General features: G+C 44.1%; 1 protein-coding gene across 2 annotated transcripts in view; it reads left to right on the plus strand.

The window, feature by feature from the left end:
- The window catches only part of vta1 (vesicle (multivesicular body) trafficking 1), a 165,451-nt gene that overhangs the window by 61,326 nt on the left and 80,575 nt on the right, over positions 1–23,550 (plus strand). The window contains exons 2-3 of one of the 2 annotated variants that reach the window (XM_068045542.1): positions 1,828–1,922; positions 22,185–22,312. In XM_068045542.1, the coding sequence (XP_067901643.1) occupies positions 1,828–1,922; positions 22,185–22,312 (223 nt within the window). The remainder of the gene's footprint in view (positions 1–1,827; positions 1,923–22,184; positions 22,313–23,550) is intronic. The other variant, XM_068045544.1, reaches the window with a different exon arrangement.

A 23,550-nucleotide genomic window follows, 5' to 3' on the forward strand; every position in this document is an offset into this window, starting at 1 on the left:
GGTGGTCCCTCCTCTGGGGGAAATTCATGGCCCACGGACTGGCCCTCCAGCAGCAATGGCTGCCCTGCGACAAGACCCCCACCCCCTGCTCTCACTAAAACCTGCCCCCCACCCATTCCACTCGTACTCACCAGGGCCTGCCTGACTGGCCCCAACCATCCTGACCCCACTTACCCTGGTCTCGGGGTCTCCTCCGTGTTCGCTACTGCAGGCCTCCTGGTGGCGCTGCTGGTACTGCTGAGCTCCTGGCCCTCCGATTGGCCTGCAGCTCTGGAGGCAGGAGTTCGTCCCTTAAATGTAGCTGGTCTGATTAGTAAGTTTGCGGACGACACAAAGGTTGGTGGAGTTGCGGATAATGATGAGGATTGTCAGAGGATACAGCAGGATATAGATCGGTTGGAGACTTGGGCGGAGAAATGGCAGATGGAGTTTAATCCGGACAAATGTGAGGTAATGCATTTTGGAAGGTCTAATGCAGGTGGGAGGTATACAGTAAATGGCAGAACCCTTAGGAGTATTGACAGGCAGAGAGATCTAGGCGTACAGGTCCACAGGTCACTGAAAGTGGCAACGCAGGTGGATAAGGTAGTCAAGAAGACATACGGCATGCTTGCCTTCATCGGTCGGGGCATAGAGTATAAAAATTGGCAAGTCATGTTGCAGCTGTACAGAACCTTAGTTAGGGCACACTTAGAATATTACGTGCAATTCTGATCGCCACACTACCAGAAGGACGTGGAGGCTTTGGAGAGGATACAGAGGAGGTTTACCAGTATGTGCCTGGTCTGGAGGGCATTAGCTATGAGGAGAGGTTGGAAAAACTCTGATTGTTTTCACTGGAACGACGGAGGTGGAGGGGCGACATGATAGAGGTTTACAAAGTTATGAGCGGCATGGACAGAGTGGATAGTCAGAAGCTTTTTCCCAGGGTGGAAGAGTCAGTTACTAGGGGACATAGGTTTAAGGTGCGAGGGGCAAAGTTTAGAGGGGATGTGCGAGGCAAGTTTTTTACACAGAGGGTGGTGAGTGCCTGGAACTTGCTGCCAGGGGAGGTGGTGGAAGCAGATACGATAGCGACGTTTAAGAGACATCTTGACAAATACATGAATGGGAAGGGAATAGAGGGATATGGGCCCCGGAAGTGCAGAAGGTGTTAGTTTAGGCAGGCATCAAGATCGGCGCAGGCTTGGAGGGTCGAATGGCCTGTTCCTGTGCTGTACTGTTCTTTGTTCTTTGACTGTTCATTGGCTGCCTGCTGTGGAATTCGACCAGGGAGGCCGACAGAGAGCTGAGGTGGGGTTGCCCCCCTCCCCACCTTTTGGTGTGCATCTGGGCCGCCCACCGTCCAGGTAAAATTCACCCTTATAAGTAGGAAACTATAACAGTCGCTAAAAATTACCTGTTTTTTTTTTGCTCCCAACTGTCCACCGGGGAGAGACTGCAATACAAGCCTACAATGAAGCAGTCAGGCAACCTGCATATAATACTATAAATGCTAAGCATTGTTTCAATAAATACAATTTAGTTTTTGGGAATACCTCATTCAGCTGTCAGTATGGACAGTGGCAGCTATTGTTCTTGTCATTGATGCATGGTGACGTTTACACTGTTTACAGTGGAGAGGAAGGGAAAGTTATGCTGATAACTGATGATTTGCACCATGGTGCATGATTACATTCACTGCTATGTATTTGCTCTTCATGATCACAAAAGGTTATTGGCCTGGGATGTTTTCATGGCAGCATTATTTGTATGTTGCATTTTATCAGGAATTACTGTCCTTTTCTCTGATTTTCTTTTAAGCTTAACTCCTTTCTATTTGTGCAGGTCGCCTGTATGCTATGCAGACTGGAATGAAAATTGATAGTAAAACGCCAGAATGCCGCAAGTTCTTGGTGAAACTAATGGATCAGCTAGAAGTTGTAAGTGTCAATTTAAAACCTTGATAGTCAGTCTCCTGTGGAGTTGCACATGACAAGTGAAGACCAAATGTAGGCTCTGGTTAAACTTGTGTCAGAGGACGCAGTTTATTTAGATCAGATGATGCAAATATAAATTAGTTCCCATTTTAAAGTTTAAATCCAACACTTCACATCACAGAGTGATCCTGAGGGAAATTAAGAGCCAAGATGCTTGACTTCAAGTGGCACCTTCCCCAATAGTACAGATTGTGCCAGGAGCCTGACAGGTAGGGGTTATGATGGAGGGGATTTCAGGGTCTTTCTGAATGGATAGGCCAAATTAGAGTTTGTAGAGAGCTATGGGAGAAGAGAGAAGTAGCTTCAAACCAGTCCGTGGCTCAGTGTGTTGCATAATCAGAGTTAGTTTCTTGTCCTTTTTGGTTCATGTTGGTCTTCAAGCAAACTTGAAAAGTGTGTGGTTCAGGCGACATGAACAGTAAATGAACTTTGATTTCCTCTGTGACTGTGCTCTGATCTAGATTTTTACCTCTTTGAATCTATTACAGCATCTTAGTGGAGAAAGCACGTTAGCCATTTTTCTATCAATAGCACGCTGGCAGAATAGGAGCACAATACTCGTGTCGCTGCCACCACCGCACTATATAGAGGACGTGAGCTCCCTGTTTCTAATAGCAATTGTTTTTTTTCCCCGTAGTCCAATAATGTTCGAGCCACGGTGGATGCAGGACTGCTTCCTCCTGTTCCTCCAGTAGGCCCAACAGAAACTAGTGGCTCATTAGTTAAACAAAACTGGGCATCGCAGATTGCCATTTCTCTAATTGAGCATCAACGTGAGATGCCTTTAGTTCTGATGTGCCACTTCACAGTGTTAAAAGGCAGTATTCAGTTTGTTTCTGTGCGGTACATAGATTGATTTTGGACAGTTTGCTGATGAATTTCTGCCTCCTACTGAGCATTTGTTTGTGTTTTACTGCACAATTTTTCTGCCTGCAGGAGGTAGATATCTTTTGTAGAGCTGTGTAGAGGACCTTAGCTCTATGTATTATTGCAATTGGGCTCTGTACAAGTCTGACATAAAGTGTAAGGAGTACAAATGATTATACTGTAATGTAATAATGAGGGTCATAAATAACCACCTGGGTCGTGATCTATCTAGATTGACTGTCCGGTTCTGATAGAGATCTGAACTTTCAAACCCAGTCTTTTGTAAAAGGAAAGTTTCATTTGTGACGGTTGACATAGTGAGGTAGGTACTAATCTAAAATATTTATAACTTTTAAGCTGAGTGATTTGGTTTTATCTGAAAATGGACAGTAGATATTTGATTATTTTCTGGGAACCACAACAAGTTCAGCAAACACCAATGTCCCAATTAGATCTGTTGTACGGCAGAAAATACATGACAAATTAACTCGTAACTTTTGAAAATTTCGTGTATTTATTTTATGCATCACCAGTCTATTGTGCCTTTAAGCCCCTACATTGTATGGCATTTACAAATTACAATGAAACTTAGAACTTGTAAAGAAAATTCACCTAGACTAAGAAATAGCAGATGAAGTTCAAGCCCACCAAAGAGATAAGAAAAATTGAAACTATAAACTTGCTACAGAGGTGATGTGGTTATGACACTGGATTTGCAACCCAGAGATCGTGAGGTTAAATCCCACCATCACACATTGTAAATTGAACTCAATAAACCTGGTCATTTGTGGGCTAGCATGAGAAAGTGATCATAATGCCAGACTGTCATGAAGAAAAAAGAAAGAACTTGAATTTCTCTTGCACCTTTTATAAAGACCCAGCTGTCATGTAGGGAAGGGAATCAACCTCGCTTATCCAAACTATGAAGTTGACTTGTACTTGCCTCTGAAGTAGCCAAGCAGGCCACTCATGCAATCAATTCAAAGAGAAGGCCCACTAGCATCTTCTCTGGCAACAGGTGTGGTTTTGCCACTTCTGCCAACTTCCTGTGAATACATAAGAAAACAAGATGTTAGCTTGTGGGATACAACACAGGAAAGAGATTTTGGATATTGGTAGATTGATCCTTGAAGCTTTCTGGACAGTGTGAGAGAGCAGTAAATAAAGCAAATGGGATCTTGGATTCTGTAATGCAGGTCATAGAACACAAGTCATAGGGTGTGATACTGTACTATACAGGGGTTGGTTATATCTCCATTTGGAGTACTGGTTTTAGTTCCGGTTGCCATCTTGGAAATCATGGCCTTGCCCAGATGAACCCAAAGAAATTGTTGAACATGTTCCCCGAGAAGGATGAGGGGGGAAAGGATGAAGATTTTATTTTTAATGATGCTACATGGACTGTGGTGAATGCTTAAATTAACTGCCCAAGAGGTTAATTGAGACTGATGGAAACAGTAATATTAAGTGTGAGATGGAAAGGCTCGAGTAGATCAGTGACAGGATATAGTGAGTGAACTTTATAATTGGTTTAGAAGTCTGGAGCTGGCCAAATGGAACAAAGTGTTACTTTACGATACTGCACATTCCTACATTTACAGTTCTTGAATATGCTGAGAGCCTTTGGCTGTGGGAGGAGTTTGCACTGACCTCATCCTGCTCTCCTCCAGTGGAAAAGTTTTGCATGATCCCCCCCCCCCATCCCCTCTGCTATGAGTTTGCACCACTCTTCTCCCAAGATGAAATGGTTACCAGGTCCTCCCTCCCTTCTGCCAGAATTTCTCATTCTGTTCTCCTCTTGCCCCAGCAAACCCTGCTGACCTGAACATCGCAGTTTCTCTTGACCTTCTAGAAGCAATGCCACGAGAGATTGACCAATGTTAAAATAACTTATTTAAAAAGATATTAGTCATTTAAGGCATAACATATCAGGCACCAACATATCAACTGACACTGCTGGCAGAAAGAGTACACATAACCCTTCCAACATCCCATTTGGCCAATTTGAAAACAAGCTACACAGTTCATATCACCTCATCCCATTCCCATGGTTACAGTCTTGTAGTTCACACACAAGTATCCATTATACATGCAGTTCACTTCCCAGGTGTCTGTTATCCTACAGCTTATTTCTATGCATTTCTAATCCATATTTCAGTGTTACTGCTCAGTTTAAGGAGTAAGGGCTATTCACAACTTTGGAATGATCACGTAGGATATTTTCATGCAGTCAGACTGACCTTGCATTTGTCCATCAGCTTGGCATTAAAATAAGAACCTTATAACGTTAATAGTTTAACAGCATAACAAGCTAAAACATGAACAGATCATTTAATTGTCTCCATTCTCAAAGGAAGTTTACATGGCGAACCAAAGCTATTTGTTTCCTTTCATTTTATCCTAGCTTTCATGAATCGCGACCCTGTTTATCTTTCCTCTCTATAAACTGTTTCTTTTTTCTGCAAATTAACCTGCAGCCAGGAATTCCCAGATTTGTGGTGAAAAATCAGCAATCAATTCATCAATTGTGGTTAACATTTTTTCCACTGTCTCAGCTTGATGTACACGTGTAGCTGACTGTTCCTATGAATGATCGAGTTTAGGTAAAAGCTTTAGATTTCCAGGTAGAGTAAAGCAGCAGCAGCCACCGCCAGTGAAAGGGATCATTCAACATTTTCACAAAAAATGTAGTGTTTTTTTTTAATTTCTAGTCTCCATCACTCCAAAAAGGAACTTGACCGTAAAAAGAAAAACAAAGATAATTCTGTGCCTCTGCTGAACAGTGATGATGGCTACAAACCCATTTATGTTGAGTTTTTATTTTGTTAAAGGATCTGTGGAGAGATCAGGCAAACCTTTTCATGCAAAGACCCGTAGAGACAGAAACCACAGAAGTGATTGATAAAAATTTGCATGAGGGACAGTTTCTGTATGGAGGGATAAGGTGGGAAGGTGGATAGGCAAGCAAGCTGAACTGAAAAGCGATATGCCCAATAGTCTGTTCCTAAAAATTCTTCTTTTCGTCCCAGTTTTGTCGTCTTCCGAGTGCCTCCCTGGACACGTGTAAAACTGTGTGCTGCAGCTGGAGCACACTTAACCAGTCACACATATACATAGTGAAGACTCTGAATTTTGGGAATTGTCTGCCAATTCAGTCAGCTGCATACTGCAGCAGCATGACCAAAATTGTAACTTGGGGATTACATGTATGCCGCCCTCGAATCCCAACTCCCTGGGGATTTGGGTGCTCCAACATACTGCACTGCCAGAAAAAGTAATCATTTAATTGTCTTCCAGTCTTCTATTTTACAGAATGAAATGCTTTTTCCTTATGAATCATTCCTCTTTTTCATTTGCGCTCCGGAATGGGGCAATGCTGAATTTATTGCCTTTCTCTTGTTGCAGTTAGAAGGTGGTGGTGGGCCTTCTCCTTGAACCCCAGTGCAGTCCCTGTGGCTATGATGCTTCCACTATGGGTAAAGTAGAGAATTCTAAGACTCTGCCCCTGTGGTAGTGATGAAACAATGGTATATACCCAAAATAGGCTAGTGTGTGACTTGGAAATGATGGTTTACTCATGACATTTGTGCTGTTGTCATCTCAGCAGTTGAAGTTACAGACAAGGGAGGTGCTGTTGAAGTAACCTTGGTGAGGTGCTGCAGTGCATCCTGTAGATTGTAAACACTGCTGCCACTATGCTCTGGGGATGGAAAGGGTTAATATTTAGCCGAACAAATAGCCATCGATCAAGTGAACTGCTCCTTCCTGATTGGTGTCAAACTTCTTGAGTTTTTTTATGGTCTCCATCCAGCTAGGTATTTCAATTGTATTTATCCTATTGAAAAGGAATGAAAGGAAGGTGGAATGAAGCACTTCCCTCAATTTTTTTTTGTAATTCTTCCTATCTATATCCTGCACTGTCATCTCCCTATTGTCATGCATTTTCCCTGGTCAGGAGGATGAGCTAGTGCCACAATTCCATTCATGCTGGCCTTTCAAATTTAATCCTTTGCCCGTGAAAAAATGACCAACTTCTTAGTAACTCACGCCTATTGAGATTGCAGTTCGTAGACTCTCATCGGCAGGTACCCATTTTGCACTATTCTCTGGTCGTTTTTCTTTTAACTGGCATTTGAGCTTCAAACTGAGAATTACAGGCCATCCATGACCCCGTCATGCTTTTCAAAGAAGAATAGGTGCGTTCTCCCTGGTTCCATGGCCAATATTTATCCCTAATCAATGCCTGAAACAGATTATCTGGTCATTTATCTCCTGGCTGTTTGTGGGACCTTGCTGGCTCAAATTGGCTGCTACATTTCCTATATTACAAGTCACTATGTTTTAAAAGCTTTTTACTGGGTGTAAAATGCTTTGGGATGTCTCGAGAAAGGTGCTATATAAATGCAAGTCTGTCTGTCTTTAAATCTTTTCATTTTGGAAATTTTTAGGGGGATTTATGAAAAATCCCTCCTGTTTCATGTTCCCTCCTCATCTGTCCCCTGATTTTATGTTTGAATCTTTATTTCTTATCCTCCTATGCCTATATTTTAACTGGATGGTAAATTATTTCTAACTAATTTTAAATAGGTTGGTCCTGTCGTTATCAATGTGGTGCCATGTCATTTTAACTGACAATTGATGAGATTAGCTGGGAGGAAGAGATTTTCTGAGACAGTGAGCTGAAACCATTGAGAGCAGGAGCTGCCCTGCCTCATTTATAATTTAATAACTATACTTTGTCCTTCATTAGTTTGTCCCAGGCAATGTGTGCCGCAAAGTTTTGTTTCCCACCGGAGAAATTTACAACGTGCGTGAGATACTAAGCTATAGAGAGCAGAGGATCCTAAACTTGATGCCCTGTCTATGCAGTTAGTCAATTTAGGATTTGTTTTTTTGACTAAGAATAATACACAAGATTCTACAACACAAGAGCATGGATATTCGGGCTTACTGATCCTGTGTTCCGGAGGGAAAATAAATCAGCCAGGTTTCCCGTTATGGATCTCTCTCCACTAACTGCTGCTGGCTGTGCAGACTGGACCAGCCCTTGCTGTGAAGTCCTCCATGCTCGATGAGCCTACTGATCTTCACTGTGCAGGCTCACACATGGAGTCCGCCCCTTGGGCAAAGAGCACTGGCACTTGCGAACCGGTCTGCCAATGGCTAAAATGAAGAACGTAAGAACACTGCCACCTTGCCCACTTTACGGGAACCTTCCCTAGATGGTGATTACGAGCAAGCTATTCATCGCCGAATGTTAAAACTGGCCCTCGCTTGGCATTCGCGCACACAAGCTTTCCAGTTAGGGGGTCGCTGGGTAGTAGTTTGGAGCAAAAACATTTGTGGATTCCTCCTGTTCACCCCTCCCAGTGCATCTCCCAGCTTAGTAGAATTGTAGTACTTGTATCACCTTCCTGGCTAAGAACTGCAAGCTCACCACAGAGCTGAGCTTAAACCAGGGGTCACCCTAGTCTACATGGATCAATATCACACTGGCTGGTGTGTTTAATTAATGATGAGCATGCCGCCTCATCAGTAGATAGTTTGAGTAGCCTGTTATCTCAAAAGCAAGAAGTGCACCTGTGCTGAATTGAAATTTCTATACCTGCAAATTAACAGGCTGCTCAAAGTTCAAAAAGTAGTTATCTGGTTTGAGCTGTCAATAGGTATAATAAAGTGGAGATCTTTTCCAAACTGTTGGTGCACATTCTTGGAGGTTTTTGCATCCCAGGAATCTGAAGCATTGTTGTCAAGGTTAGAATAATGTTGACATTTGAGCAGAAGAAAAATAAAAATCATACCTGCATTGAGAAGAGCTAAATCTTCCTCCTCCCTAGCAATCCAAATATGCTAGTAGTATTAGACTGGATCCAGAGTACTGGATTTGTAGTGGGAGTGTTTCTGCTCAACGTGCTCCCCACTTCTTGTATTTGGAGGAAGGAGGTTAATAGTAAGTGATTTTTTTTTTCAGAATGTCAAATTTCTCACCCTAATGGGAGACCTGTCATGTCAGCTTTCCTAGAGAAGCTGCATGAAATACAGTCATAGCTGTGACTGACAACAGGTCTGGAAGTTGAAATGGAGCCACTCAGTCCCAGGAAAACATTCAGCTGATGGATTTGTGCACTTTTTTCAAAATCTTTTTCTTCAGTTTTTTCCAATATAGAATATGGGCAGCACTGTGGCTAGCACCGCAGCCACACAACTCCAGTGACCCGGGTTCGATTCTGGGTACTGCCTGTGCGGAGTTTGCAAGTTCTCCCTGTGACCGCGTGGGTTTTCTCCGGGTGCTCCGGTTTCCTCCCACATGCCAAAGACTTGGCAGGTTGATAGGTAAATTGGCCATTGTAAAAATTGCCCCTAGGTAGGTGATAGGAGAATTGAGGGAAGGTGGGGATGTGAGAGGGAAAATATGGGATTAATGTAGGATTAGTATAAATGGGTGGTTGATGGCTGGTGCGGACTCGTTGAGCCGAAGGGCCTGTTTCGGTGCTGTATCTCTCTATGACTCTAAAGTATCCCTGAGACTATACTCTCACATCAATGCTTTTTTTTTCAATTTGCATATTTTTCCTGATGCTTATCTGGCATTGATCTCCTCCTCATTCCTCTCTCCTTCCACTCCCACAGTGATCTCTTCAGCTTCAATACCTGGTTCTTGCTTTCAGGTCTCTGTTTCCTTGGCCGCCTTTCTCCCTCCTGCTCGGTCTCCATTTGTCCGCTGCACCTTGGCACATCTATATACATAAGTGCTATAGAAATGCCAGTTATACTATTCAGTTCCTCTTGAGAGCTGCCTTTTGCTGTCATACTAGCTCAGTTCAGCTATCTGAATAAGATTTGAGATGAGGCAGACCTCTGCACAGTAAGATAAAAAGCAAAATTCTCTGGATACTGGAAATCTGAAATAAAAATGGAAAGTGCTGGAAATACTCAGCAGGGCTGGCATCAACTATGGGGAGAGAAACAGCTTTAATGTTTTGAGTCGGATATGACTATTCAGAACTGAAGGCAGGTAGAAATATGATGGACTTTATGCCATTGAAAAGGGGGAGGGAGGTCTGTGATAGGGTAGAGGGCGGGAGAGACTAAATGACAAAGATGTCATGGACAGAAGGCAAAGGGAGTGGTAATAGTTGTAGTAAAAGACAAAGCATTTGCCCAGAGCGAGTGTTAATGGCAGAATAATGAACGGTTCTGTCCAAAAGCAAAAACATGAAAAACAAGTTTAAGACTGGCACATGGTTTTAAAAAAAAATCAAAATGGGAGGTCCTCGTCTGAAATTGTTGAACTCAATGTTGAGTCCAGAAGGCTGTAAAGTGTCTTATCGGAAGACGAAGTGCTGTTGCTGGAGCTTGCGTTGAGGTTCAGTGGAACACTGCAGCAGGCAGAGGTCAGAAATGTGGGCATGAGAGCAAGGTGAATTAAAATGACAAGCAATCGGAAGCTTGGGGTCACGCTTGCGGACTGAGTAGAAGTGTTCCGCAAAACGGTCATCCAATCTACGTTTGATCGCCAGTCTGAGTTTGGTCTCCTTAATGTAGAGGAGACTGCATTGTTAGCAGTAAATACAGTATACTAAATCAAAAGAAGTTGCTTCACCTGGAAGAAGTGTTTGGGCCTTGGATGGTGAGGAGAGAAGATGTAAAAGGGCTGGTGTACACCTCCTGGGACTGCATGGGAAGGGACGAGGTGTCGGGGGCGATGGAGGAGTGGACCAGGGCCTCATTGAGGGAAGGGTCCCTTTGGAATGCTGAACGGGGAGGGGAAGAGGTGTTTGGCAGTGGCATCATGTAGGAGGTGACGGAAATGGCGGAGGATGAACTTTTGGCTATGGAGGCTGGTGGGGTGGAAAGTGAGGACGGGGGAACCCTGTCGTGGTTCTGGGAGAGAGGGGAAGGGGTGAGAGCAGAAGTGTGGGAAATGAGTTGGACACAGTCGAGGGCCCAGTCAACACAGTGCGGGAGAATCCTCTGTTGAGGGCAAAGCAAGACATATCAGAAGCGCTGTTGTGGAAGAAACTGAGAAACTGGGAGAATGGGATGGAGTCCTTACAGGAGGCAGGGTGTCAGGAAGTGTAGTCAAGGTAGCTGTGGGAGACGGTGGGCTTATAATGAGTATTAGTAGATAGCCTATCCCCAGAAATGGAAATAGAGAAGGCAGGGAAGGGAATGTCGGAGATGGACCATTTGAAGGTAAGAGAAGGGTGGAAATCGGAAGCAAAGTTGATGAAGGTCTCCAGTTCCAGGAAAAACAGGAAACGGCACTGATAGTCATCAATGTACCAGAAAAAGAGTTGGAGGAGGATGCCTAAATAGGACTGAAGCAAGGAATGCTCGACATATCCCACAAAAAGACTGGCATAAATAGGATCCATGTGGGTATTCATAGCAACACCTTTTATTTGGAGGAAGTGAGTGGAGTTGAAGGAGAAATTGTTCAATGTGAAAACAAGTTCAGCCAGGCAGAGGAGAGTGGTGGTGGATAGGAACAATGGAGGAATAGGCCATTCTGCCCATCGCGCCTGCCCTGCCATTCAATGTGATCATGGCTGATCATCCACTTCAATGCCTTTTTCCCACACTATCTTCAAATCCCCTTAGGTCATTTGTATTTAGACATCTGTCAATCTCTGCTTTAAACATACTCAATCACTGAGCTTCCACAGTCTTCTGAGGTAGAGAATTCCAAAGATTCACAACCCACTGACTAAAGACATTTCTCCTTATCTCTGCCCTAAGTAGCTTCCCCCTTATTTTGAAATGGGTCCCCTGGTTCTAGACTCCCCAACCAGGGGAAACATCTTAGCTGCATCTACCCTGTATTCCTTCAAGTATTTTGTATGTTTCAATATGATCACCTCTCATTTTTCGAAACTCTAGAGAATACAGGCCCAGTTTCTCCAATCTCTCTTCATAGGACAGTCCCGCCATCCCGCCACAAGTCTGGTGAACTTTTGTTGTACTCCCTCTATGGCAATAATATCCTCCCTAAGGTAAGGGACCAAAACACAGTACTCCAAGTGCAGTCTGACCAAGGTTCTATACAATTGAAGCAAGACTTCGCGACTCCTGTACTCAAATCCTCGATAAAGGCTAACATACCATTAGCCTTCCTAATTGCTTGCTGCACCTGCATGTTAGCTTTCAGTGACTTATTGACAAGGACACCCAGGTCCCTTTGTACATCTGCACTTTCTAATCGCTTACCATTTAAGAAACACTCTGAATATCTTTTCCTCCCACCAAAGTGGATAACGTCACATTTTTCCACATTATATTCCATCTGCCATGTTCTTGCCCACTCACTAAGTCTGTCCAAATCCCCTTGAAGCTGCTTTGCATCTTATTCACAAAACACATTCCCACCTAGTTTTGTGCAGTATTTGGAAATACTACATTTGGTCCCCACATCCAAATCATTGATATAGATTGTTAACAGCTGGTGCCCAAGCACTGATCCCTGCGGTACCCCACTAGTCATAGCCTGCCAACATGAGAATGACCCATTTATTCCTACTCTTTGCTTTCTTTTTTAAAAAAATTTTTTTATTTAGAGATGCAGCACTGAAACAGGCCCTTCGGCCCACCGAGTCTATGCCGATCAACAACCACCCATTTACACTAATCCTACATTAATCCCAAATTCCCTACCACGTCCCCACCATTCTCCTACCACCTACCTACACTAGGGACAGTTTACAATGGCCAATTTACCTATCAACCTGCAGGTCTTTTGCTGTGGGAGGAAACAGGAGCACCCGGCGGAAACCCATGCGGTCACAGGGAGAACTTGCAAACTCCATACAGGCAGTACCCAGAACTGAACCCGGGTCACTGGAGCTGTGAGGCTGCGGTGCTAACCACTGCGCCGCCCTGTTAACTAATCCTTAATCCATGCCAATATATTACCTCCTATCCCATGTGCTTTAATTTTGCTAACCAAAATGGGGACTGGTGGGGCCTCTGTTCAAGGAAGAAGCAGAGAGCCTTAGGTGGGCGATGTAGGTGTAGAGAGATTGGACGTTCGTAGTGAGGAGGAGGCGATTAGGGCCAAGAAACTGGAAAATATTGAAATTTTTTTTCATTCGTTCTTGGGCGTCGCTGGCTAGGCCAGCATTTATTGCCCATCCCTAATTGCCCTTGAGAGGGTGGTGAGCTGCCTTCTTGAACCGCTGCAGTGCATGTGGGGTAGGTACACCCACAGTGCTGCTGGGAAGGTAGTTCCAGCATTTTGACCCAGTGACAGTGAAGGAGCAGCAATTATAGTTCTAAGTCAGGGTGGTGTGTGGCTTGGAGGGGCATTTGCTGCCTTTGTCCTTCTAGGTGGTAGAGGACACAGATTGGGAAGGTGCTGTCTAAGGAGCCTTTGTGCGTTGCTGCAGTGCATCTTGTAGATAGTACACATTGCTGCCACTGTGCATCGGTGGTGGAGGGAGTGAATGTTTGTAGATGGGGCGCCAGTCAAGTGGCTGCTTTGTCCTGGATGGTGTCGAGCTTCTTGAGTGTTGTTGGAGCTGCATCCATCCAGGCAAGTGGAGAGTATTCCATCACACTCCTGACTTGTGCCTTGTAGATGGTGGGCAGGCACTGGGGAGTCAGGTGAGTTATCCGCCGCATGATTCCCAGCCTCTGACCTGCTCTTGTAGCCACGGTATTTATATGGCCACTCCAGTTCTGTTTCCGGTCAATGGTAACCCCCAGGATGTTGATAGCGAGGGATTCAGCGAGGGTGATGCCTTTGAATGTCAAGGGGAGATGGTTAGATTCTCTCTTGTTGAAGATGGTCATTGCCTGGCACTTGTGTGGTGCGAATGTTACTTGCCACTTATCAGCCCAAGTCTGGATATTGTCCAGGTCTTGCTACATTTCTACACGGACTTCAGTATCTGAGGAGCCGTGAATGGTGCTGAACATTGTGCAATCATCAGCGAACATCCCCACTTCTGACCTTATGATTGAAAGAAGTTCATTGATGAAGAAGTTGAAGATGGTTTGGCCTCGGACACTACCCTGAGGAACACCTGCAGTGATGTCCTGGAGCTGAGATGATTGACCAACAACAACCACAACCATCTTCCTTTGCGCTGATTATGACTCCAACCAGCCGAGTGTATTCCCCCTGATTCCCAGTTTTGCTAGGGTTCCTTGATGCCATACTCGGTCAAATGCTGCCTTGATGTCAAGGGCAGTCACTCTCACCTCACCTCTGGAATTCAGCTCTTCTGTCCATGTTTGAACCAAGGCTGTAATGAGGTCAGGAGCTGAGTGGCCCTGGCGGAACCCAAACTGAGCATCACTGAACAGGTTATTGCTAAGCATGTGCTGCTTGATGGCACTGTTGACGACACCTTCATCACTTTACTGATGATCGAAAGTAGACTGATGAGATGGTAATTGGCCAGGTTGAATTTGTCCTGCTTTTTGTGTACAGGACATAGCTGGGCAATTTTCCACATTGCTGGGTAGATGCTAGTGTCGTAGCTGTACTGGAACAGCTTGGCTAGGGGCGCAGCAAGTTCTGGAGCACAGTTCTTCATAGAACTATAAAACCATAGAAAAGATACGGCAAGAAGGAGGCCATTCAGCCCTTCATGTCTGCGCCGGCTGAAAGAATTAGCCGTCCAATCTAATCCCACCTTCCAGCACCTGGTCCGTAGCTTTGCAGGTTATAGCATATCACATGCATGTCCAGGTACCTCTTAAAACAGTTGAGGGGTTCTGCCTCCACCACCGATCTGGGCAGTGAATTCCAGACACACACCACCCTCTGGGTGAAAATGTTTTTCCTCATGTCCCCTCTAATCCTTCTACCAATCACCTTAAATCTGTGCCCCCTGTTAATTGACCTCTCTGCTAGGGGCAACAGGTCCTTCCTGTCTACTTTTATCTGGACTCCTCATAATTTTGTACACCTCAATTATGTCACCCCTTAGCCCCCTCTGTTCTAGGGAAAACAACGCTAGTTGATTCAATCTTTCCTCATAGCTGCAATTTTCAAGCCCTGGCAACATTCTTGTAAATGTCCTCTGTACTCTCTCCAGAGCAATTATGTCCTTCCTGTAATGTGGTGACCAGAACTGTACGCAGTACTCCAGCTGTGGCCTAACCAGTGTTTTATACCGTTCCTGCATTCAGTACTATTGTCAGGATGTTGTCAGGGCCCACAGCCTTTGCAGTATCCAGTACCTTCAAATGGCGTAGGATGTCAGAAGAGTCACTGATGTAGGTGGGAAGAGACTGGTCAAGGAGAGAAAAAAATGGAGTCAAGATAGGAAGAAATAAGTTCAGTGGGGCAGGAACAAGCTGAAACGATGGGTCTGCCAGGACAGTCCTGTTTGGATTTTGGGAAGGAAAGAGAAGCGGGCTGTTCAGAGTTGTGGGACTATGAGGTGCGATGCTGTCAAGGCCAGTCCAGGAGACAGTGGCTTGATGTTCACTGGTGGAGTCATGGTTCAGGGGGAGGTAGGAACATGTGTCTGAGAGTTGGCACTCAGCCTCTGCAAGATAGAGTTGGTACACCAGACAACAACAGCACCACCCTTATCGACAGGTTTGATCACAATGTTGGGGTTGGACCTGGGAGAACAGAGCGCAGCAAGTTCAGAGGGAGTGAGGGGAGCAGAATTAAGACAGCCGACGTCATGCTGACAGTTCAGAGTAGGACTTGCTTTGTTCCACCTTTTTATTTCTCCTTTCCCGCCTCCCTTCAACAGGAGATGGAACCCTGCCTGGCTCCACTTAGTGTGTAAAGTGAGAACTGCTCAACCACGGGAGTTATTTGAATATCAATTGAGGTTTATTGAGAAGAGCTCAAGAGTCACCATGGTTTCTCGGTGTTTTTTTGTCCATTCCTTCCTGTTTTTCCTTTAGGCTTGACTACGCAACCTGTAATCACCTCTTGTAGCTGATCCTCATATTATCCAGTGACCCAACAGTCGAGGATACCTTGTAATCCAGTGGGATGACAGGTGCGATGTGTCTTTCCTCTGCTTGAAAGAGGCTTGATCAAGACAGAAGGTAGTGAATAAAGTTCCTACGTGATGCCTAGGATGATAATTTCCTTGGAGCCGCTTTTTCTTTATCTCCGCCAAAGTCACAGTGGCAGAGTTCCAAGGAAATTCCCAACTCTAGAACCTACCTCATTCATTAAAGTGTAACCAGTAGTAGAGTTTACTTGGTTAAGTTGGTGGCATTTACTCCTCTTGAGTTTGAAGGTTGTGGCTTTGAGCCCTGTTCCAGCACTTAAACCTATAATCCAGGTGGCACATCAGCTAGGCTTGCCAACTCTGGGCATATTGCTGGAGGTTTCACCAATGACATCCTGTCTCTAACTGCCCCACCTCCACGTTCCATTGATCGTCCAACAAATCCATCTGACGTTTCCACGGCCTTCCTATGCCCATTGGAAAGTGAACATCCATCTTCATTGGATGAGTGTCTGTCAACCATAAAACCATAGAAAAATTACGACACAGAAGGAGGCCATGCAGCCCATCATGTCTGCGCTGGGTGAAAAAACTAGCTGCCCAATCTAATCCCACTTTCCAGCACCTGGTCCATAGCCTTGCCAGCTACAGCACTTCTGGTGCCTGTCCAGGTACCTTTATTCCCATCTCCAAATATTTTTTATAACTAATAAACAGAAGTGTTCAAAGAAAATGGAAAAACCCTTTTTTTAATGCCCCTGTGATTTTTTTCTCTCATGCAGGTTAATCTTCAATTCCTGGAGACTCCAGGACAATCCTGGAGGGTTGGTAAACCCTAACCTGCAGCACACCACTAAGGGAGTGCTACCTTTTTGAAGCTAGTGTCTTGGGGCCACACTCAAGTCATCAGTGCAGAATACTCTGGGACCTTATTTTTAAAATGGTGCCAAGTTCCAGCATATTGTTCGTCTCAGATTTGCAAGACAGTCTTCCTGGTCATCTGCAGAACAAGTCACTTCATTGCAATGTGACTGTATGGGAAATACTTACTGAGAGACTTAGTGTCTTGCATACAGCTCCTTATTAACAGAAACATGTGGAGAAAAACAGTTAAAATGGATTATAATACTTTTCAGTTAGAATTTTAATTATATTACAAGGAGGTACGGATGGCAAGGCTCGATCTTTGCAAAGTCTGATCCAGCTTTCTAGTGTATTTCATTCCTGTGTTTTGGTTTAATGTTTCAGCACCTCGCTGAATTGAGGGATGATATAATGGTGTTGAAAGGCTAGAGGAGTCTGTGCCAAGTCTGATCTTTATTATTTCTAGGGTCCAAATATCTATCTTCAGTGGATAGAGTTTTCCTGAATTCCTATTGGTTATGATTGGTAACCTGCCCAAAAAAGGTGATTTTCTTTTTTTTTTAATTGCACAGGCCAAGAAGTCTGGCTAGTCATTGTTTTTCCTTCGAGCTGGAGTATAAAGTCCTTAGCCTCTATACTGCCCTGCCCTGTTAATTCACTAGTGCTCTTACCCCTCAATACGATCTGGCAGGAGAGTGGGGGTGTGTCTTTTTTTAATTCATTTGGGGGATGTGGGTGTCACTGGCTATACCAGCATTTATTGCCCATCCCTAATTGCCCTTGAGAAGGTGGTGGTGAGCTGCCTTCTTGAACCGCTGCAGTCCTTGGAGCATAGGTACACCAACAGTGTTGTTAGGAAGGGAGTTCTAGGATTTTGACCCAGTGATAGTAAAGGAACAGTGATATAGTTCCAAGTCAGGATGGTGTGTGGCTTGGAAGGGAACTTGCAGGTGGTGGTGTTCCCATGCATCTACTGCTCTTGTCCTTCTAGGTGGTAGAGGCCGCGGGTTTGGAAGATGCTGTCGAAGGAGCCTTGGTGAGTTGCTGCAGTGCATCTTATAGATGATGCACTGCTGCCACTGTGCATCGGTGGTGGAGGGAGTGAATGTTGAAGGTAGTGAATGGAGTGTCAGTCAAGCGGGCTAATTTGTCCTGGATAGTGTCGAGCTTCTTGAGTGTTGTTGGAGCTGCACCCATCCAGGCAAGTGGAGAGTATTCCATTACACTCCTGACTTGTGCCTTGTAGATGGTGGACAGGCTTTGGGGAGTCAGGAGGTGAGTTACTCGCCGCAGGATTCCTAGCCTCTGACCTGCTCTTGTAACCACAGCATTTATGTGGCTGGTCCAGTTCAGTTTCTGGTCAGTGGTGACCCCCCCCCCCCATGATGTTGATAGTGGAGGATTCAGTGATGGTAATGCCATTGACCGTCATGGGGAGCTGGTTAGATTCTCTCTTGCTGGAGCTGGTCATTGCCTGGCACTTGTGTGCTGCGAATGCTGCTTGCCACTTATCAGCCCAAGCCTGGATATTGTCCAGGTCTTGCTGCATTTCTACACAGACTGCTTCAGTATCTGAGGAGTCGCGACTAGTGCTGGACATTGCGCAATCATAAGTGAACATCCCCATTTCTGACCTTATGATGGAGGGAAGGTCACAGATGAAGCAGCTGAAGATGGTTGGGCCTCGGACACTACCCTGAGGAACTCCTGCAGTGATGTCCTGGAGCTGAGATGATTGACTGCCAACAACCACAACCATCTTCCTTTGTGCTAGGTATGACCCCAACCAACGGAGAGCATTTCCCCTGATTCCCATTGACTCCAGTTTTGCTAAGGCTCCTTGATGCCATATTCGGTGAAATGCTGCCTTGATGTCAAGAGCAGTCACTCTCACTTCACCTCACCTCTTGAGTTCAGCTCTTTTGTCTATGTTTGAACCAAGGCTGTAATGAGGTCAGGAGCTGAGTGGCCCTGGCGAAACACAAACTGAGCATCAGTGAGCAGGTTATTGCTGAGCATGTGCCGCTTGATAGCACTGTTGACGACACCTTCCATCACTTTGCTGATGATGAGGAGTAGACTGATGGGGTGGTAATTGTCAGGGTTGGATTTGTTCTGCTTTTTATGTACAGGACATACCGGTGCAATTTTCCACATTGCCGGGTAGATGCTAGTGTTGCAACTGTACTGGAACAGCTTGGCTTGGGGCGCAGCTAGTTCTGGAGCACAGGTCTGCAGTGCTATTGCCGGAATGTTGTCAGGGCCCATAGCCTTTGCAGTATCCAGTGCCTTCAGCTGTTTCTTGATATCATGTGGAGTGAGTTGAATTCAGTTACTGTAGAAGCTTCTCAATATGTGATCAGTGATACCTGGCAACAAGATGCCAACTGTCATTCGGTGGAGTAGTGGAGTGATGTTTTTAACCCTGAGGAAGAAGCTCAAGTTATTCATGTCACTGTCAGCTAAATATTGAGTTATTACTTAAACCTGCAGTCAAATGTTAAACATTTCAGATCGCTGTAAAGCTTTTTTAGATGGGCGTCGCACTGAAGTCTTCCAAGTCATTTAGTGACCATTTTAAATTGAAGACCCTTTGCCATTGACTCCCTGATCAGTGGAAGTAATCCTTCCCTCTATTCTTCCTATCAAAACCATTCATGATTTCAAAAAAATCCCTTATTAAATCTCCAGCAGGTTATTTGTGAATTTGAATACAAACCTTCCTAACCTGACATCCACGTTCTTCCCAATCCAGCAAGAGTGACTGGATAGCTATTGGGAGTGTGATTAAAACAGAAAATGCTGGAAATACACAGCAGATCAGGCAGCATCTGTGGAAAGAGCAACAGTTAATGTTTCAGGTCAATTGGCCCTTTGTCAGAATGACCTGAAATGTGAACTCTTTTTTTCAGTCCACTGATGCTGCTTGACCTACTGAGTACTTTCGGCATTTTCTGTTTCTCTTTCAGGTTTCCAGTATCCACAGTATTTTGTTTCTGCTCTAGGAGTGGGAACCTGGCTGATATTGTGCCTCACATCACCTAACCTAACTACCCACAGACTGTGATTATTTTGGTTCTGTGACACAATTGAATAGTGGCTTTTATCAACTATTAGATTTTATAAAATGCATTTAGTTAGAAGTTGGTGCGTTTAACTCCACAATCTTCTAACTCTACTGTTTCAAAAAAGTCAAACCATGCAAGCAGTATTGATCCTTTGAGTATTGAAGGGTGTGCTCAACTGTGGAAAAAGTACATGCTTACACCCTGTAACATCTTCCAGAATCTGTAGACTTGTGATGGTTACAAAGAAAAGCTTTGTAAAAGTGTACAGAATCTCAAATTTCTGAATGATCACCATTCCAGGAATGAACTTTCATTGGTATAGTTTTAAAAAAAAAGTTCCCTTTTTATTTTGATAAACTGCAGTAATCGTATAAGAACCATAGTGGCCGTGTAGTTATGTATTGCTCTATCCTTTTAGTAGGAAATCATTTATAGTTAACCACTGGTGTTATGCTTGAACTTTCCTTCAAACTAAGATAAATATAATTGCATACTTAATATTAATAAAAACTACATTGAAAATGTCTCTCGCCTCCCACCTGGAAGTGCCATTTCCAAGGCAGGACTCTGAAACATGATTATCCAGCTTGTCTCAGGCTGGAATCATTATAAGACACAGAAAAGCAGCATTTATGTGCCAAAATACATTGCCAGAATTTTAAGGGTTCCCTCTGGAGCTTGCAATTTCTGTCATTCACGCAGTCAATGTTCCACCAGCTCAAAAATAATGAGGCTGATGGTGTGTTGAATCCAATAGTTATTCCACATTTGTTCATATCTAAACAGCCTCTTTTGGATGGTAGATCTTTGTTAAATAATGCCGTCTTAAGTTATTTATTTAAGTTATTTGCACTGACCAAGGGTGCTGTTAAAAATCAAGAACTTAGAAGTACTGTGTAAACGGATTTTAGCCAACAAGATATTTCTGGGATAAGGAAGGCGTACTAGGGATATGATGAGAAGGTGGAGATTTAGTCGATCTGTCTCTCTTTATTCTTGAAATATTTAATGGTCCAAGAATTGCTGTCAGAGTAACACAAGGCTCACAGTTATTTACATGCAAATACCATCGCAACTTTAGGCGAGGGCAGATCTGTGATAGAACACGGAAATGCAAAAGTTGCTGCCCTTATGTGCCACTTAACGTTAGCTTTGCGAAAACGGCATCTCACTCTCTGGCTCCCCGTTCCAGTGCATTGAGCTGGTGTTAAGTTCCTGTACTTGCACTGTATACGAACTAAACTCACCAAAGAAAATTGACATTTTCTAAATATCCTTTTAACAGCATGATAAGTGTAAATTACTGACAGCCAACGTCTCTGACACTGAAAATTAATTATTACAAGTGTGGAGTCTCATTCCTTCAGGTTTTAGTTGTTGGGAATTTTTTTTTAATGTTAAAATAAGCATTTTTTTTTAACTTTGTCTCTTTTCTCCCCCTTTCTCAATCCAATCTTTCTTTCCCTCTGTTGTACTGATTTGACATTGAATTCACCATTCTAGCTTACACTTTGTTCAGACCTTGCACTGATGAAAAAAAATTTTCTCTTAGAGGGTCGTGAATCTTTGGATTTCTCTTCCTCCAAAGGCGGTGGAAGCAGAGTCTTTGAATATTTTTAAGGCAGAGGTGGATAGATTCTTGATAACCTTCCATCCCCTTGTTTATCGGGGGTAGGTGGAAATGTGGAATAATCAGTTCAGCCATGCACTTACTGAATGGCGGAGCATACTCGAAGGGCTGAGTGGCCTACTCCTGCTCCTGTTTCGTATGTTCATATGTTCGTATGTTCATTTCACAATCCTTCAATTTGGTTAAGGAGATGCACAGTTGCTTGCCCTGTTTACTCAGATTCCATATGACCTGTAGAGGGCCATCTGCCACTTGTAGCAACCTGCAGGGCAAAATATCATTGACATTAAGCAGGCAAGGGCAAGTCTAATTAACAGCAAGTGCTGTTTGTTGACCTGACATCGCTATTTTTGGGCCAATATCTACCTATAAATTAAGTCTTTGCTTTGGTTTCTCAGGTTCCATGGTCAGTGAGGAATTTCTAGTTCTACCTCTCAAAAGCATTTTATAACCACCTCTGTCATCTATATTGGATAGAGTCCTTTTCCTCTTTTTAGAATATTAACATGTCGAGTTCAAATCCCACATGCTTTTTACAATGAGAATCCAATGCACAAGGCCAAGAATTGGAGAGAGCCAGAAGGAAGACTCGTTAAATCAGGGAATGGTGCTTAGGTGAGGCTAAGCTGTTGATGGTTTCACGCCGTGCTGAAAGGAAACATTCCACTTGGGAACACTTGATGGTGTAAAAGCCTGTCGCTGCCATCACCATCACCACCCTCACCCCCCACCCTACCGTCCCCATGCCCTGTCAAAAGGTGATGCTATTGTATCATAATATGCTGCCAAAAAATTATTGTGTTATCAGAATTGAAGCCTGCTTACTGTTTTTTGGTCTCCTTTCCAGATGAAGAAACAGTTGGGTGACAACGAATCAATTACTCAAGATGTGGTGGGGAATGCCCACATAGAGAACTATGCCTACAAGATGTTCCTCTATGCAGATACTGAAGATCGCGCAGGAAGATTTCACAAGTAAGTCCACCAATATGTTTTCTTAAAGAATTTTCTGATATAATGGGCGGCACAGTGACGCAGTGGTTAGCACCGCAGCCTCACAGCTCCAGCAACCCAGGTTCGATTCTGGGTACTGCCTGTGTGGAGTTTGCAAGTTCTCCCTGTGACCGCCTGGGTTTCCACCGGGTGCTCCGGCTTCCTCCCACAACCAAAGACTTGCAGGTTGATAGGTAAATTGGCTGTTGTAAATTGCTCCTAGTGTAGGTGGGTGATAAGAGAATTGAGGGAAGTTGGGGATGTGGTAGGAATATGGGATTAATGTAGGATTAGTATAAATGGGTGGTTGATCGTTGGCACAGACTCGGTGGGCCGAAGGGCCTGTTTCAGTGCTGTATCTCTAAATAAAATAATAAATAAATAAATAAATAAAAACATTGTGACATAGCATGTGGTACAAAATTCCAGGGGCTTGCAGTAGCCAGGTGAGGCTTTTCTTCCAATACTTGTAAAATCACTGCCTATAGGTATTGTGCATTGCCACTGATGTTATGAGGAATGAGGGTTTAAAGTTTGACTAGCTGGGCAAAAGGAATGTCAGGTCATCAGAATTCCTTTTTTAAAAAAATTACTACTTAAAGGTATTCTTGAATCAGGTGAGTACCATCAATGACAGATGTTCAGTCCTATCTCTGTCAGAAGCGCATATAAATAACAAGGAGGAGATGTCTGGAGTTCTCATGGACCCAGATTATCATGGGTCTTTCCATCTATTGATGAATTTAAGTGCCTCTAGATTACTTGTAGCCACACAGCCAGTTCTGTGCTAGTAGCATTATAGGAAATGGTGTCACGGTGCAGGTATACAAATGCAGAGAGTTCGGTTGATTACAAAGCCACATGATGTGCCATCCTGCGCATTTGCCTCCAACAGTCCCAGAGGAAGAACAGTGTCACAAGAGAAGTAATTAATTACACTTAGAATTTGGAGGGCATTGGAGCAATTCCCTGAGGAAAAAGTAAAGAGCCTGAAGAATTTTTTTTTTGCATTGCACTCTTCTAAGAAACCTGCAGTTTTTCTCCCCAGTTTTAATAATCTCCATGAGCCACACACTAGCTCTTGTCCCAGACAGTAGGTTGGTGAATGAATGACTTGTGGTAAAAGCTTTATCAGCGATGCTGTGAAGTACTAGGAGGTACATGAAAGGATTCCCTTCAGTGTTTGTGCCCTTGCACAGTGTTGAAGCCAAGACTGAGAA

The sequence above is a fragment of the Heterodontus francisci genome, chromosome 13 (assembly GCF_036365525.1).
Source record: "Heterodontus francisci isolate sHetFra1 chromosome 13, sHetFra1.hap1, whole genome shotgun sequence".
Lineage (NCBI taxonomy): Eukaryota > Metazoa > Chordata > Chondrichthyes > Heterodontiformes > Heterodontidae > Heterodontus > Heterodontus francisci.